Below are 18,426 nucleotides of genomic sequence, written 5' to 3' on the forward strand. Positions count from 1 at the left end.
CCTGGAGTAGACTTCCATTTCAATCTCCCTAATGATTGAGTCTAGAACTATCACTACCTCTCTCTTTCTGGGAACTGGTTTTGATGTGGCCCGTTGGGGCTCCACATGCCTGCTTACCACCTCAAAATCTCCAGAGACACCGTCCAGTTCCACAAGGATCTTAAAACGGTTTGACACTTCCATTTCTGGAGTTGATGCCCCTGAACAATGTGCACCCTTTACCTTGTGCCTTGTGACCATAACCCACCTACCTCTACCTGCCTGGTCTGGAATCTCCTCCCATGCTACCTTAGGAGTGTACACTGTCTCTCTAAAGGACACCTGAGCCCAGGTCCACCAATTCTTTGCTACCACGCAGGCCAGCCAACTTCTCCTCCAGTTCAGCGACCCTGAGCTCCAGGTGCTGGATCAGCTGGCATCCCCATGCAGATGTAACTTTATAGAAAAGTCGCTGCTCCAAGCCATCCTCTAAAAAGCCTATTAGGACTTGCATTGCAGTGGCCTCATTATTAAAATTTGACTTTGGATTACTAAAATGATTCAACTTTTTTATATATTACAAGTAAATGATTTAACTTAAATGGTATACCTAAAAATAATTTAAGCAAAAAAAAAAAAGGTTAAAGGACTGCCACAATTATTTTATACCCTTACGCTTCTGTAATATTCTCCCTCTCGACTGCCTGCTGTTTGTCCTATTATGAGGTTAACTTTACTTTTCTTTGTGTGCTCTCTTATAACTTTCTTAAAGCTCTTCACTCACAAAGTTTGTATTCCTTTGTTATAATGAACCCTTACACTGTCGCCCTTCAAACTGCTTTGCTTTCCTGACTGCTAAGAACTGTTCAATGTAGAAAAGCATGCTTACAGAATGTCCATTGCTAGTTAATTTCTTACTGCCTTGTCTGCTTCTACAGCCACTTGTGCCTGATCAGCTCCGAAATGCTAGTTGCCTGCCTCCTTTGAAATAAGCTGCTGGAATCATTGTTTATGTTACTTTTAATTATTTGTCTCTTTGATACCAGTTACTTATTTATAGAGATGCAGGTGTCCGCTACTGCTGCTTACTGCCCTGCCTCTCTGATGGTAGTTTGAATACAAATAAGAGCAAGTACAAGTAACCTTTCCAAATGCTGCTTCCTGAACAGTCAGCCACTTTTGCTTCTGTGTGGGCGAAAAAAAAAAAAGCCAAAAACCCTGCTAAACAGAAAAAAACAGCATTAAAATACCCACATATAGTTGTGCTTGAAAGTTTGTGAACCCTTTAGAATTTTCTATATTTCTGCATAAGTATGACCTAAAACATCATCAGATTTTCACTCAAGTCCTAAACGTAGATAAAGAGAAACCAGTTAAACAAATGAGACAAAAATATTATACTTGGTCATTTATTTATTAAGGAAAGTGATCGAATATTACATATTTGTGAGTGGCAAAAGTATGTGAACCTCTAGGATTAGCAGTTAGTTTGAAGGTGAAATTCGAGCCAGGTGTTTTCAATCAATGGGATGACAATCAGGTGTGAGTGGGCACCCTGTGTTATTTAAAGAACAGGGATCTATCAAAGTCTGCTCTTTACAACACGTTTGTGGAAGTGTATCATGGCACGAACAAAGGAGATTTCTGAGGACCTCAGAAAACGAGTTGTTGATGCTCATCAGTCTGGCAAAGGTTACAAAACCATCTCTAAAGAGTCTGGACTCCACCAATCCACAGTCAGACAGATTGTGTGCAAATGGAGGAAATTCAAGACCATTGTTACCCTTCCCAGGAGTGGTCGACCAACAAAGATCACTCCAAGAGAAAGGTGTGTAATAGTTGGTGAGGTCACAAAGGACCCCAGGGTAACTTCTAAGCAACTGAAGGCCTCTCTCACATTGGCTAATGTTCATGTTTATGAGTTCACCATCAGGAAAACACTGAAAAACAATAGTGTGCATGGCAGGGTTCCAAGGAGAAAGCCGCTGCTCTACAAAAAAAACATTGCTGCTCATCTGCAGTTTGCTAAAGATCACGTGGACAAACCAGAAGGCACCTGTGAAACATGGTGGTGGTAGTATCATGGTTTGGGCCTGTTTTGTTGCATCTAGGCCAGGACAGCTTGCCTTCGTTGATGGAGCAATGAATTCTGAATTATATCGGAGAATTCTAAAGGAAAATGTCGGGACATCTGTCCAAGAAATGAATCTCAAGAGAAGGTGGGTCTTGCAGCAAGACAACGACCCTAAAGCACACAAGTCGTTCTACCAAAGAATGGTTAAAGAAGAATAAAGTTAATGTTTTGGAATGGCCAAGTCTAAGTCCTGACCTTAATCCATTCGAAATGTTGTGGAAGGACCTGAAGCGAGCAGTTAATGTGAGGAAACCCACCAACATCCCAGAGTTGAAGCTGTTCTGTACGGAGGAATGGGCTATAATTCCTCCAAGCCAGTGTGCAGGAATGATCAAAAGTTACCGGAAACGTTTAGTTGCAGTTATTGCTGCAAAGGCGGGTCACACCAGATACTGAAAGCAGAGGTTCACATACTTTTGCCACTGACAAATATGTACTATTCAATCATTTTCCTTAATAAATAAATGAGTATTATAATTTTGTCTCATTTGTTTAACTGGTTTCTCTTTATCTACTTTTAGGACTTGAGTGAAAATCTGATGATGTTTTAGGTTATATTTATGCAGAAATATAGAAAATTTTAAAGGGTTCACAAACTTTCAAGCACAACTGTAGCTTCTTAGCCGCAACCATAGCTCAAGGTTTTTAGGAGCAAAATGTTTTTTTTTTTTAACTAACTCAAGTCACAGAAAACACAACCTCTCAGCCGCTTTTCTTTAGTTTGCAAGGATGACGTCAACACTTCAGTACATTTAGGTCCCCCGTTGCTGATTTTCCTTTTACTTGTATTCTGTTTTTTGCATTTTATTTAATCCATATTTTGACAGCCATTGTCCGCCCAACCTACCTGGACAGGGGTTCTCTCTCTGAATTACCCTTCTCAAGATTTCTTCCTTTTTTTCCTACAAGGATTTTTTTTTCTTCTTGGGAGTTTTTCCATGTCTTCTTACAGAGTCAAGGCTGTAGATCTGTCAAAAACATGGCCTGTTAAGGCCCATTAAGACATTCTTTGAGTGATTTGGGCTACACAAAAAATAACTTGTTTCTTGTCAATAACAATGAAGCTGTTAAATTACACCCCTCGTTAATTTATGCAAAGTTGTTTTACATTTACATGAGCAAGAACTTAATTTTATTCTAATTAGTTTTCATTTTAGTTATTTGCATGCCTTGCATTTATATTTTATAGGACTTTCATTTTCCACTTTTTATGACCCTGGTTCACCTGATGATGATCTTCATCTTATCAGCTATCACCAGAGTGTTTATGCATTGTTGGACAGGAAAAGCCCGTGTTTTATTCACGTGGAGAGATTACATGATTAAAGTGGCTCCGACTGGTGAGTGCATTTCTTGTTGTTTTTTCTTATGAGCTGCTTTAACATTGCCTTGCTTTTCCAAGTGCTCTTATGATTTTGTTTTTTAACTGTTTTATGTTTGCAGTTTGATGGCTCTAATCTAGATAGATAGATACTTTATTAATCCCAAGGGGAAATTCACATTCTGTTCTTGTGCTATCAGACATTATTTGGTATTTTAGAATTGGTAATTCTATACTGGTAGCATGGAATTTGGAGAAGTTCAGACTAATAAAGCTTCAAATTTTCAACATAAAGGGAAGTAGTAATAGTCATTCCCCATCAGTTCTTAAACAACTGGCTTTACAAAACACTCCAGAATATATAGAAAAAAGAATAAAAATGTTTGGTGTATAAAAGATTTTTTGTTTATCAATATTTTTCAGTGTATTAAAGGGTTATTACTGTCACATGTACAGGTTATAGTAGCTAATAATATAACTTGTACCAGTGCACATTCAAGAGTTTTCTGTGATATGTGTAGCATGAGCTTATAAGTGGATGTCTACAGAAATGTGTGAAAAGTGAGTTTTGTCTTGTACAGGCTGGATTCCATCAGCCTGTGGCTGCTGCATGCCCAGCACATGAGCTTGTAGGACACCCACAGGAAAATGGGTGCTGAAAGAAGGCTTTGGGCAATGGTGGAGGTTGCGTCCACTGGGTTGATGCCTCCTGAGGTGCAGATTGCTAGTCAGTGCAAGCTTTCTATCTTTGCCCCTGGTGAACAGGACCTGGTCCAGTCATTCCTACTGCGGTTTGGGCAAAAACAGTTGTTGAATCTCAGTCCCCCTGTAGATGCTACACACTTCTTCTTTCTGATCTGTGGCATCATAGAGGGCCTTGAACATCAGGTCTCCCTCCATAAGTTCCCAAGCCAACAAGCCTCTTGCCTTTGTCATGTGGAATGGGGTTTGTCCGTCCCAATTTTTTAGATCACCAATGAATGCCTGCTTACACCTTAATAAAGAGCCAGCCATAGAACTCCATGGTGTTTTTATTGCTTGTGGCCAGGCTGTTGGAGACCTAGCCAAATTTGCGCTTCATTTTGTGGGTTGTGAACACCATGATGGCTTAGCTGACATTGGTCAGCAGCCATTTAAAAGTTTGCCCCCGGTATTGATCAAACTGAAGTTCATTCTCGTTGCACATTAGTCAGCTGTTTCTTTGATACCTGTCCTGCTGCTCCACCAGCTTGGGTCCCTTATGTTTAGCCCAGAGGTGCCCAGCTTGAGTGAGGCTAGGAAGATTGGTTTGCTAGTGGGCTTGCAGCGGAATTTTGGCTCATGGTTCATGCTGAATCAATGAAGAGAATGTTACATTGTGCACATAAGCAGACATTTAAACAAAACGGGTATAGCGTTTTGTCTGACTTAAAACAACACCAATAGGATGTTGAAAAACTCACTAGAGGAGCACGTATAGTGGTAAAAAGACAGACATACTTGCCAAAAAAAAACAGCTTTGAATGAAGGAATGAAAAAACCTGAAAACCCACCAACTACAGTCATATGAAAAAGTTTGGGAACCCCTCTCGGCCTGCATAATAATTTACTCTACTTTCAACAAAAAAGATAACATTGGTATGCCTTTCATTTCCTAGGAATATCTGAGTACTGGGGTGTTTTCCAAACAAAGATTTTTAGAGAAGCAGTATTTAGTTTAGTATGAAATTAAATCAAATGTGAAAAACTGTGTAAATTTGGGTACCCTTGTAATTTTGCTGATTTGAATACATGTAACTGCTCAATACTGATTACTTGCAACATCAAATTGGTTGGATTAGCTCGTTAAGCCTTGAACTTCATAGACAGGTTTGTCCAATCATTAAAAAAAGGTATTTAAGGTGGTCAATTGCAAATTGTGTTTCCCTTTCACTCTCCTTTGAAGAGTGACAGCATGGGATCCTCAAAGCAACTCTCAAAAGATCTAAAAACAAAGATTGTTCAGTATCATGGTTTAGGGGAAGGCTACAAGAACCTACCGTATCTCAGAGGTGTAAACTGTCACTTTCAACTGTAAGGAATATAATCAGGAAATGGAAGGCCACAGGCACAGTTGCTGTTAAACCCAGGTCTGGCAGGCCAAGAAAAATACAGGAGCGGCAAATGCGCAGGATTGTGTGAATGGTTACAGACAACCCACAGATCACTTCCAAAGACCTGCAAGAACATCTTACTGCAGATAGTGTATCTGTACATCGTTCTACAGTTCAGCGCAATTTGCACAAATAAAAAATATATGGCAGGGTGATGAGAAAGAAGCCGTTTCTGCACTCACACCACAAACAGAGTCGCTTGTTGTATGCAAATCCTCATTCAGACAAGCCAGATTCATTTTGAAACAAAGTGCTTTGGACTGTTGAGACAAAAATTGAGTTATTTGATCATAACAAACCGCTTTGCTTGGCGGAAGAAGAACACCGCATTCCAAGAAAAACACCTGCTACCTACTGTCACACTTGGTGGAGGTTCCATCATGCTGTGTGGCTAGTTCAGGGACTGGGGCCCTTGTTAAAGTCGATGGTTGGATTAATTCAACCCAATATCAACAAATTCTTCAGGATAATGCTCAAGTATCAGTTAAAAAGTTGAAGTTACGCATGTGTTGGATATTCAAACAAGACGATGGCCCAAAACACAGTTCAAAATCTACAAAGGTATTCATGCAGAGGGAGAAGTACAATGTTCTGGAATCGCCGTCACAGTCCCCTGACTTGAATATCATCGAAAATCTATGGAGTGATTTGAAGCAGGCTGTCTATGCTCGGCAGCCATCAAATTTAACTGTACTGGAGATATTTTGTATGGAAGAATGGTCAAAAATTCCTGCATCCAGACACTCATCAAAGGCTATAGGAGATGTCTATAGGCTGTTATATTTGCAAAAGGAAGCTCAACTAAGTAATGATGTAATATCTGTTGGTGTGCCCAAATTTATGCACCTGTCTGATTTTGTTATGATGCATATTGCATATTTTCTGTTAATCCAATAAATTTAATGTCACTGCTGGAATACTACTGTTTCCATAAGGCATGTCATATATTGAAAGGAAGTTGCTACTTTGAAAGCTCAACCAATGAAGAGCAAAAATCCAAAGAATTAAGAGGGGTTCCCAAACCTTTTTATATGACTGTATGTGCAGGTGAAATGACACTTTATTTATAAGGTTGCTGGTGATGTATATTCTCTTAAAACAATGTAATCAACCAATAAGTCAAGTTAGAAACAGTTATACTAACAGTATTTCAGTTACAACAGACGTGTGCACTATATAATCAGAATTAATTCTGAAAGACAAACAAATACATTAAAAAATCAGTTTGGAATTATGACCGTACTCAATACAACTTTAAGATGTTGATTCATAACAAGAAAATACAGAGGCAAATTAATAGACTAAAAAAACCAAACCTGTGCTATAAGAGAGATGGAAAGTAAGAGTTGATGAGCCTGAAATTTCACTCATTCTGATTAAGAAATTGTTTGTAACAATAATAGGGCCCTTCCAGGAAACTGAGTTGGAGATCCTAAGTCACACGTTGGTGTGTTTAGCATCTCATCATTGTTTGACTGCTGTTTATGGACAAAGAAACAAGGGTTATGAATCTGGAAAAAAAAAAATTAATAAAAATTAAGGCAAAGAAGTTTGTTCCATTACCTGCAATTTGTTATTAAATAAAGTGGCTGAAATGAAAACCTGCAGCCACTGGAGTTCTGTACTATAGAATCTACAATGGGATTTCCTGGATTGAAAGAGTTTTTAAGTGGTGATTTTTTTAATTTTATCTATAATTTAATGTTGCAGTACAATTATTGATGTACTTGGCTTGAAAATATTGAATGTAGTTGAAAATAGTCAGGCTTTACTTTGTGTATATGTTCCAGAAGAACAGCCAAAATATAATCAAAGCACACAGCTAAAAATATTTTTTATTTAGGCTGACATGTCTTTAACCAGATGAAAATGTTAAGGAGTCATAGCATATACAGCTTGACTTTGTCTGTACTCCTGCTTAAAATAAAAACAATATTAAATTTGTTCAAGAATGTGTATTTTGTGAAACTTCTTATTTTAGACTGTACACCCTGTTTTAATTTGGAAAAATGGTTCAAGGGGTTCTTTAGAGTAAGTGGGCAAAAATCAGAGAGAAGAGGTCAGATACTTCAGTAAAATGTACTTATTCAATTATAACATATAAATACATATGAATAGTATAATGCAGTAACAATAGATTATAGAAACAAATATATGCTTACAGTAAAATATTAAAAGAAACAAACTTATGCTTACAGTAATATCAAAAGACACAAACTTATGCCTACAGTAATATCAAAAGACCCAGAACCATCATCCTAGACCAGTAGACTGAGGGAGCCCACTTGTCAGTCTCGTCAGAGGATCAACTCGTTAGCCTAGTCAAAGTACCGGCGGTGCACACATTCCCCATGGTTGAGCTTCCAAAGAAACTGAGGGCGGAACCTTCCCTTATATACTAATTGAGTGTCCTTGCCCCAAAAGCGGCTTACGTGCAAGCAGTGTATACAGAAGTGGTCAGTTTCAGTACACACCCTTCCACGGGACACGGTATTGTTTTTCTTCTACTTGGCCCTGACTGAGGCAGTGCCTAGTACTAGAAGACACAGTAATATGCTTACATGTTGTTTTATCTTGGTAGAGTAATATATATTGCTCTACATTCCCCGATTGTATTATTAATATGTAGCCTTAGAATGCCTAATCTCACAGACTTACCACTGTATATAACTTATCCCCACCATCCCTTCTATATCTATAACCTCAGGCAATTAGATGTAGTAAAAAGACAAGCAGTAGTTAAGTTACACATAAAGTAATGTATTACTGATAATATTCATAAATAATAACAAAATGCAAAGTACATTTGAATATTGGCAACCATACAACCTGATAAAATGGTGATGTGTAATTCAGGTAGCACACAGACTTGTAGTTACTTAAAATGTCTCTAGTTAAGGCATCGTTGGTGCTCAGCTTTCAGCCACATGTCTGTTCAATATGGCTGCTGAACTGTGCTCTTCATTGTGTTGTCTTCATCATCACAGGTTAGCAAGAGAGATGCTTCTTCATCATATGTTGGTTAGAGAGAGAGAATGTGGTTGAGCAAGTACATTTATAGATGTTCTCTCCAATTCCTAGAACCAATAGGACATCATGGCACTTAAAGGCCTCTGAGACAAGCCAATTCCAAACAGCCATATCTCAGACCAATGGGAGAAATAGTACATTTTAACACCTCAACCCCCCAAGACCATATGTTAAGCTAACCTGGCTTTGTGTGGGGGAAAACTGGTTTAAGACATCCCCCCAAATCCTGTCATAAAATTACAAAGAGACAGTTGTAAAAAGGGGGGTGGGGGGAAGGCAAACATGAATACCTCTAAATTACATTGGTTTGCCTAAATTATAAATAAAGGCATACAAAACATTTATCAAGTTATATGCAAAATCCCACATCACAACACATGTGAAAAAAGCCTCTCGAAGTGAAAAACAACTCCTTACATAGCCTTGGCTGTATCTTTAGAACATTCCCGGCTGTTTTTCCCAAAACATTAGTCTTTGCAGCTGGCTTTGCGCTGGAGCGACCAACGCCCATCTGCTCTCCTGGTTCCCTTCCTCTCTTTATTTTACCTTTGCTTTTTACAGAGAAATATCCTTCCATTACACACCCATTGTATTTAAATCCCAGTAATTAAGAAGAAAGCAGCCATACACTGACTAGCTTCCTTTAGCATTATTTGACATTTTTTTTTTTTTTTAACACTCATATTATGCCTTTTGGTTATAATGAAAATTCATTTTTTTTGCATAACTGGACATATTGGATGTCTTGAGATGACTGATCCACTATTATTGTTTTGTTTCTTGTTTTAAAAGTGTGTTGTTGATATTGGATCAATTATTCTTGAGTATGGTGTTTCTCACAGAATCCTGATACAGCAGCAGAGGTAGCTGTTATTTCCCCCTCCCTTGGAAAATGTCACTGTTTTGGTCCATTATATTTGTGTGTGTGTGTGTGTGTTTTTTTTTTGGGGGGGGGTTAATTATTTCAAATTTTATTTTTTTAGTTAATGCATTTACCATTTTACATAGTTCTTCCTTCATTTAAAAGAACACAGAAAAGTAGGATTTTCCAATTAATCAACAACAATTAAATAAAATGAATATATTTTAGGGAAATCACAAAAAAAAAAAACCTTAAATATCAGTGAGTTCGATGTCCTACACAATCCAAAGGCAATTGGAGATTGGAAGAAACTCTGATACGAAGAGATCTGGCAGACCCAAAGTCACAACTCAGTCAGAAGAGAAGCATCTGAGGGTCACCATCTTGTTTGAAGGGCACCTCACAGCACAACAGCTTCAAGCACAGCTTAACAGTGTTTGAAAAAAAGCAAGTTTCGGTTTCTGCTGTGAAGAGAACACTTTGTCCAGTCTGCAGTAACCACAGCTGGTACTTCAAGGCTCTATTTTGTCCTTTAAGAAATGTCTTTCTTACTGCCTCTCCCCTGTCAAACCTGCAGCACAGATTCTTTAGAATATTGCCCAACTAGTGCTTCAGAAGCTGTAGTAACACAGTCTGTTCCAACTCTGCTTTAAGACAGAGGGATTTTAAGTAATCAACAGAAGGCACAATACCTGTGCAAATTGTTTGCCTCAACTTGCAAGGCTTAATTTACTTTAATTGCTGTAGAACATCTGTAGTTTTTTAACCTATTCATTGTTCCCCGAAGAACGCCCATTTGTAATATTCTGAATTTTTTTTTGTTAACCTACACTTTAAACGGCCAGAGGTTTAAATTTACTGCTTACCTTTTCATCATTTTAGGTAATTTATTGCATTTCAACTGATTACATTTGAAGAAAAACTGGAGAAACTGAGATGTTCTAATTCTTTTGAACAGGAGCATATTCCAAACATTCCAAACATAAATTATGAGTGATTTAAAAATATATATTTAGCGTTTGAATTTGTGACCTGGATTCTGAGTATGATTGCAACCTGTTGTCTGTTTCTGTTTTTCTCTGAATAAAGGTTTGTCTGTAGAACCTGAAGATGAATCATAAACAGCCAAACTGGCTTAACTAAACAAGCTAGTCAAGTTTTCAAAGTTTGCATACATTCCCCACAAGAAATGCTTTATGACATTAGAGGTTGAGTTGAACATACTGAGGAACACAGTACTAGAGCTGCTACATGTTGATCTTGTTTCTAGAAACACTGCAGTGTCCGTGATCCCAGTCTGAAGATACAGAATAGTTTGGATGTCTCCTATTCAAGCAATATTCTTTCAATATTTGTAAAATATAAAATGCTATGATGAGAGCTTGATGTAGTGTTATGTATTAGCCCTAGAATATAGTTCATTCACTGTAGATGATTTGCTTTTAAAAGCTTGTAACATGTCACATTTTCCTGTTTTCCCTCATTTAAGCCACGTGCCCTAGATTAAGGATGTCGAGCCAAACATAAGTAACTCTGGCATAAGAAGTCACTCCTTCAAACGTAATGTGGTGAATTAGCTGCAAGACCAAAGATACAGTGACTTTCCATTTGAAATGTCAAATCTCAAACTTGGACCTCACACTGAAAATGGCACACCACTGCTACTGTAATTATGAATGGATGATCTGGTTCTAATTCAGATTTCAGTTTATTACAAAGACCCAAAGATGATTTCAGAATCTAAACAAAATATACCAGCCGTTAGCTTTCTTTTTATGCTGCATATATTTAGTTGTTGTCAGTGTTGAAGTGTGTGAGTAAGTATGCCCAGCAATGGAGTAGCACATAGAAGTAAGGCGTAGGAAGCTACTGTTCTTATCAGATGGTGGGGAAAACACTACAGGGATCCACAATTTGAAATCTTTTAGGCAAATTGAGATTAAAAAGTTGAGATTAAATTAAGATTTAAGAGTGTAAGAAAAAACAAATGAATAAATTCAGAAGTCTTTATTTCTTATTGCTTAAGAAAAAAGTTTTTGTTTAATGGTATTGCTGCTTTATTATTTCCCATGCTATTATCTCATTTGTATTCTTGTGTCCAACAGCACTGGCTACTGCTTTGGATATTGGCTTGTCTAATTGGAGCTTCCTTTTTATTACAATTTCCTTGTGAGTATCTCATAAATGTGATATTTAATATTACACATAAAATGTATTTTTGGAGTTGCACATATTGTTAAAAGATAAAGCTTTACCCTTTCTATGTGGATGGTATGAGAAGAGGTTTAAATGCAATTGTATGTTTTTACTGTGTTGGAGTTGTCTTACCCCGCTCATAAGGTATGAATGTTATTTGGCCAGCTGTTATTTGTAATGTTGTAAATGATATGATATAAATGGCTGTGTTTGTGTAAGTTTGTTCTACACAGGAGACATAACATATGTCAGTAATGCATGGTTTAAGTAGATAGGGTTAAAATTCAGATAATGTCCAATTGGTGAAGACATGCTTTAAATTTGTCTTAGTGTTGTTTAAATTCCTTCTTACTCTTAGTTTTGAAACATCTGTAAACAATATCACTTATTAACCTCCTTGTGCGTTTACCCCTTGAAAAAGCAAGCCAAAAACCTTTTTTAACAATAAAAAATGTTACATGTTTAACAATTGTTGATTTAAATTGTCAGCATGATTACAGTAGGAAAGGTATGTCTAGTGTCCACTGCTTTTCTGATGTAAATTTTGTACACGTCCTTAATGTGGTATTTTTCAAAACAGTCACCAGTGCACCGCCAGAATTGTTTTTTTTGTTTTTTCTAGTATTTTTTCTGTTGCTTGCGAGTGAGAGGGTAAAATGTCACTGCCTGATCTGCACATCAGTACTTGCCTTGTGTTATGGTAGACTAACACAGTGCAAAGCTTAGTGACTTCCACATTATCACCACACAGACATTGGCAGTTGCTGCTCTTTGAACAGAGCTTATCAGGATGACTTCTTTTATGTCTTTTCAATTTGATCACAGTCATTTTGCCTTTTTCCAAGCAGCAGCTTCACACAACCAAGAACATCACAGCAGTCCAGTGCTATATGAATGTTAAAACAATCTAGATGAGAACAGGCCCATTCAGTCCAGAAAAAAATTGCCAGTGTTATCCACTTAAAAATTCTAAAATAACATCAAGTCTAGTTTTGAAAGTCCCTCAAATCGTACTGTCTGCCTCACTATTTGTTAGCTTATTCCATGCGTGTATGGTTCTCTGTGTAAATTTCTGTGAAATGTATCCTTAAGTTTCCAGATGTGTCCCCATGTTCCTAAACTCATTTTAAAATAATAGTCTTGATCCACTGTACTAATTCCCTTCATAATTTTAAACACTTCAATCATGTCTTTTCTTAAATCTTCTGTTACTTAAACTAAAAAGGCTGAGCTCTTTTAATCTTTCCTCAAAATCTGTCTCCTGAACCTTGGAATCAGCATAGTTAGAGTTGATGCACTGATGCCACATGTAGCAGAAGAGGTTTACATTAAGAAAGAACAGGAAGTCCTCTGTCCACCGGTAACCATGTACCACTGTCTTACAGAATGAGTCTTAATGTTTTTTTTCCTGTTGTTTCAGATATACAATGACTAAATCTTCTGCAGTTTTATTTATTCTGTTCTTTTCATTAATCTTCAAACTGGAGGAACCTGTAAGTTTGTTAACTTCCATTTTTCCTAAGCATAGTTACCATTGCAAACAGAGGGTTTTGCTAATGTCATATTGGGGAGTACGGGGGGTTGTTGGGGAGGAGATAACAAACATAATAGCTACTGCAATAATCCTTTAAGAAGTAAAGATATTTTGCAAATAAATACAATTGAAATTTTTAGGATGACTTGTAGCCTGTTTATCCAAGTATTTTAGCTGCGTTTTTTTTCTTTAATGATCATAGCACGTTTGCTTTGAAAACAGTTTGTTTGCTCAAGATTCCAGTGAGCCACTGTATGATTGATCAAACTTCTCTGTGTCTCCCATTTCTTGAATCCTCCAGTGCACTTCAGTGTGTGTTTTCTGTTATGTAGGTAGAAAGATTTTATTTTATTATTTTGTGTTAACTCCTCTAACACATGAATCCTATCCCAGGAATTGTCAAGATCCCCAGGAAAGTTAGTCCATGAATTTTGTAAGATTAAGATACAGTTACAAGAAAAAGTTTGTGAAACCTTTGGAATTACCCGTATATCTACCTTAATTATTCTACCTTAACAACAAAGTCACAGTAATAGACAAACATAACCTGTTTAAACTAATAACTTACAAATGGGTTCACAAGCCCTTTCATGCCACTCTTTTTGGAAAAAGAAATTCCCAGTAAGGCCTGTGTTAACATTTAACACTAGAATCCCTGAAGCCTATGAAATTATTCGTAATAAAAACATACATTTGATTTGAGTCTGTAAGAGCTGGTGTAAATTTGTGGTACTTGTAAAAGATAATGCTGTAGGGATGAAAGCAGACACACAAACACACCCAATTATTTACAGAGCAGTGTCTATGGTGGATGTTACTTTTCCTTGCACGTGGGCATTCACATCAACATGTCATTTGAACGATTTTTTTTATTCGAGAATCCAAGAATAAAACTAAATAAAAAACATTGTTCAAATAACATGTTGATATGAATGTCCGTGTGTGAGAAAAAAATAACATCTTTTACAAGTACCATAAATTTACGCAGGATGTTACAGATTCTCATCAAATGTATGTTTTTGTTGTATGGTAATAGTGATAATTGCAGCTCACTACTCAAAGTGCTAAATACAGAGAAGTCGTGAGATCTGAATCTTTTACCTTGCCATTGCTAAATGGTAGCTTATTCACTGCGCAGATCTGTGATAGAGCAGTGTTACCACTTTAACTGGTTGAAAATGAAATGCACATGTCAATTGAGCAATTTCTTTTTCTCTGTTTTATTCTTGAATAGTGTGAAAGTGTTTTTTAGATATTAGGGCTTCACACATCCTGCACTTCACGTCAAAATTATGTCATGATCACTATAACATATGAAAACATTTTCTGTTTTAGCCATGTGTTCAGCATTTCTTGCCTTTTTCCTCTGTCACTCTATATTTACGCAGATCTTTGTAGACACGGAACACACATGAAATGTATATATTTCAAATCACGCTATTTCATTACCTGTATAATTCCTTACAAACACATCGCCAGATAAACCCTTCAGATAAACCCTTCAACACATACTTCAGCTATGAAGATTGCAGCAGGGCAACTGACTGTATGGGGTGGGGGGAGCAGTGTGTAGCAGACTGCATTTTGCTAAATCACATATTTGCAAAATAAAAGTGGGCTACTAGCACAGTGATAAGGAGCTACGAGCTTCCTGGAGCTTGTCAGGATAATTTATGGAGGTCAGAGACAACAAAAAAAAAAATTGTAAGCTTCAGGAATTCTAGTTTATTGCATCTACAAGTTACTTAATATATAGCAAGAACATTACATTCTTACAGAGACTTTAACAGCAACAATAAAATAATTATTTTCTTATTTGTGCTAGGTGCCAAATCATAAACTATATATTGTAAAAATATGAAAATTATTTGTCCATATTAATTATTTGTTCTTGCATCATGAAACAGGCTATTAGTAAGCCAGCCATTTAAAAAAAATCCAGTTAAAGTGCCTTTTATTTTGTATATTTTTGCTTTGTAATATAATGCTAGCAGTTTTGTGTACTTGCACAGCTTGTGTTTGTCATAACTAAAATGAAAAGTGATAAGCCATGTTTAAATAGCCTTTTTTGTATATGTACATCAAACACCAATAAAATCCATGTTGTTGTTGAAATCTTAGTTCTGTCATCATTGTTGATTTCACTTTTTCAACTGCTATATTAAATTTGTGTTAAAAGTAAGAAAATGCCTGGTATTAGAAAATCATCTGTACTTTTCCAAGTGTATATGTATAGTATGTATATAAGGAGAAGTAACAATTTGGCTCTTTATAAACGAGTAATTTTTGTCGTGCTGGCTCAGACCTAGGTGTATCTTATGAATAACGGGAGCCTTTGGCATAATCTACAAAATAACATTTTATATTCTTGGAGCGACTATTTAGTCTCATGTAAAATTAGAAGAACACATACAAATTAAGGACTGTATAGATTACATTTTATTTTTTGTTGAAAAAATTTCTAAACATAAATAAAATAGATATTGATATAATGAAAAGAAAACATGCTTCATTTAAGGCGTGTGTTATCCATCTTCCGCATTACAATTATCACATGTGCAAAATACTAAAATTCTGGTCCATTATAACCTCAAATATAAAGATAGTATAACATCAAGCAATCCAGTAGTTGTTCATTCTTCACTTTTTTCTCTTCCTTTTCTTTCTAAGTATTTTTTTAAACCAATATTCATGGGTGAGTACACTCAATTGTAAACTGGACCATGTTGGATTCGTTTTTTTTTTTTTTAACTTTAGTGGTGTGGGGTGTGCTTTGCCTGCACGATTTTGTTCCACCCAGTTTCACAATCAGTTTGCCTTTTCCCCTCTAATTTATCTCATTGTTTCATGAATTTGTCATTTAAAACAAAAACCTACAACTGTAGTGTGCCCCTAGGACTGAACCTGAGAACCACTGAGTTAGGTGGTGAGCTGCTGGTTTCTGTCATTTGCATGTCATTGTTAATTGGCATTTGGTTAAGAAGACATAAAGCAGCTAAAACAGAAAACACAATGAAATACAGCTTATTTTTGTATAGCACTCTTCACTGAGTGCAGGCACAGAGTGCTGTGGGGGGAAAAAAAATCTCCAGTAAAATACAAGTACTGTATAAATTATAATAATTATTAAGTACAGAATTAGTACATATAATGATACAGATTTTTTTTTTTTTTAAAGATGAAAAAAATAGTAGAAACTGATTATTATAAATGGAAATCTAACCATTAATTTATGATCTATGGCCAGTTGGCAGTGGAGAAGATTAAAATTGTAAAAGACAAAGTCGAACAGAGTCACAGTCCTGGAGACCCTGGCCAACTAGTCACCTACCCCTTCCTGGGCATTCTTTAGTGGAGTCTGCTGGCTGTCCAGTCTTATGAGAGAATACTTCCATCTAATGATTCTAGTGCTCCTTTATTTGAGATGACTTTTCAATACACAGGAGAGCAGCTTAGCATTAGAGCATTAACAGCCAATGCCTCATCATTACAACATTAGAGTAGGGTTATTAACGGTTTTTAAGTATTATGTTTTAGAAGGCCTATTACAAATACACAGACATGCAGTATGCACAGCTAATCAACAGTTCTAATCATAGTATGCTAGACCAAAAAAATGAGTCTTCAGCCTGCGTTTACCAGCTGCAACTAAAGGGACATCTATAATATTAGCAGGCAGATCATTCTACAGCTTTGGGGCCCTGCAACTAAAACCTCTGTCTCCCACTGTTATTTTATTAATCATAGGGACCTTAAGTAGGCCAGCATCTTGAGATCTCTGTTTGCACTATGGTTTATAAGTAATTATAAGTTAAGCTAAAGTAGGGCCTTGACAATTTTAAGGCTTTATACTGTAATTTGAAACTTGTCGTAGGAACAATACGTAATTTTCACACCTATGATCTTAAACACACATGCATATTTTGTTTTGCTGTGATCTACAATCTTGGATAACCTTTATTCAATTGCACCTTTGAAGTTACACCATTGTTAAAATATCCACAAAATGGCAACATCTATTATATTTAGGATGTTGTCGTGGTGAGATGCTAAAAATATTTTATCACCTTTAAAACAAATTTATAAATATCTAGAAGAAATTAATTCAACACCCTAAAAAACCCCTAATGGGAACCTGAGATGTTTAAATAAATGTGACAGGAAATTTAATCAGGACATACAAAATGCAACTTAAACTAGAAGCTGATATATATTCGACTCTAAAGTAGGTATATTTTGGGGAAGAAAATAGTTTGGGTAAGAATATGCCATTGAGTCCAAGCTTACTTTGACAATTCCTGTTCACCTAATATTTGTCAATATGAAATTAATTCAAGTAAGTAATAAGAAGTGATAATGCTGCAAGCATATAGTAACCCCATTTGACTGATGTTTTCTGAAGGAGAAAAGGGAAGAGTAAAAAGTGAAGTATTGCTTGGGTTTTGTTCACCCTGGTGTATTTTAGTTACTCGCGGATGAAGAATGAACACTTGACAGATTGATGGAGTGTTAAATGATGTTAATAACATGAAGAGTGGACTAAGTGTCTGTGTAGAGTTGACCTTAGGAGTATTCTTTGTAGTCAGAGTCGTCCTCTGGTGGTGTCCTACTTACCATCCCTGGTAAATCCATCCCCATTAGATTTGCAGGTGCCTAACATTTGCCTTTGACAATTTGCATCATGAAAATCATTTATAACTGAGTATTATATTTTTGGTCTATAGCTATGTAGTTTTAAATATTTTCTATAAAATTTTGGACTAGTCACAATTTGTAGGTTTTCATGTTAGTAAAGAAATAAATTCTCTGGAACAACAAATATAGTACTTTACACCTAGACACAGAACTAAGATAGCTACAATACTCCCACAACCTGACAATTTGTCTAATCACCAGTTAAGTCCTTTGTCAGCAATAGATCCCAGTGCTTACATTCAATTCTTATAATGTGCCCTGGGTTTGCCCAGAATTGTCCATTTTGTTACATTTAGTCACCTTTTTGCAAAGCTTCCGTTAAAGACTAATCAGTCATAGTGATCTGTGTAAACTTGTGCAATTAATTTACATGTATATGTTTATGTATATCTACCTTTAGTATGTATTTAGTTAGGTATTAGTTACTTTTGTGACACTAAAATGTCTGTATGAAATTTCTAAGGTATTTGTCATTAAGATGCACAGAACTGTATACTGAATGTACAGTATATGTAAAACACATTTATATATAGGCTTTAAACA

The 18,426-nt window shown here is 36.3% G+C and overlaps 1 protein-coding gene across 1 annotated transcript in view; it reads left to right on the forward strand.

Annotated features, from left to right (window-relative positions):
- The window catches only part of slc35c2 (solute carrier family 35 member C2), a 39,468-nt gene that overhangs the window by 8,433 nt on the left and 12,609 nt on the right, over window positions 1–18,426 (forward strand). Inside the window, exons 2-4 of the mRNA XM_039735210.1 lie at window positions 3,303–3,453; window positions 11,564–11,627; window positions 13,075–13,147. Of these exons, the coding sequence (XP_039591144.1) occupies window positions 3,303–3,453; window positions 11,564–11,627; window positions 13,075–13,147 (288 nt within the window). The remainder of the gene's footprint in view (window positions 1–3,302; window positions 3,454–11,563; window positions 11,628–13,074; window positions 13,148–18,426) is intronic.

This window comes from Polypterus senegalus, chromosome 14 (assembly GCF_016835505.1).
Source record: "Polypterus senegalus isolate Bchr_013 chromosome 14, ASM1683550v1, whole genome shotgun sequence".
In the NCBI taxonomy this organism is placed as follows: domain Eukaryota; kingdom Metazoa; phylum Chordata; class Cladistia; order Polypteriformes; family Polypteridae; genus Polypterus; species Polypterus senegalus.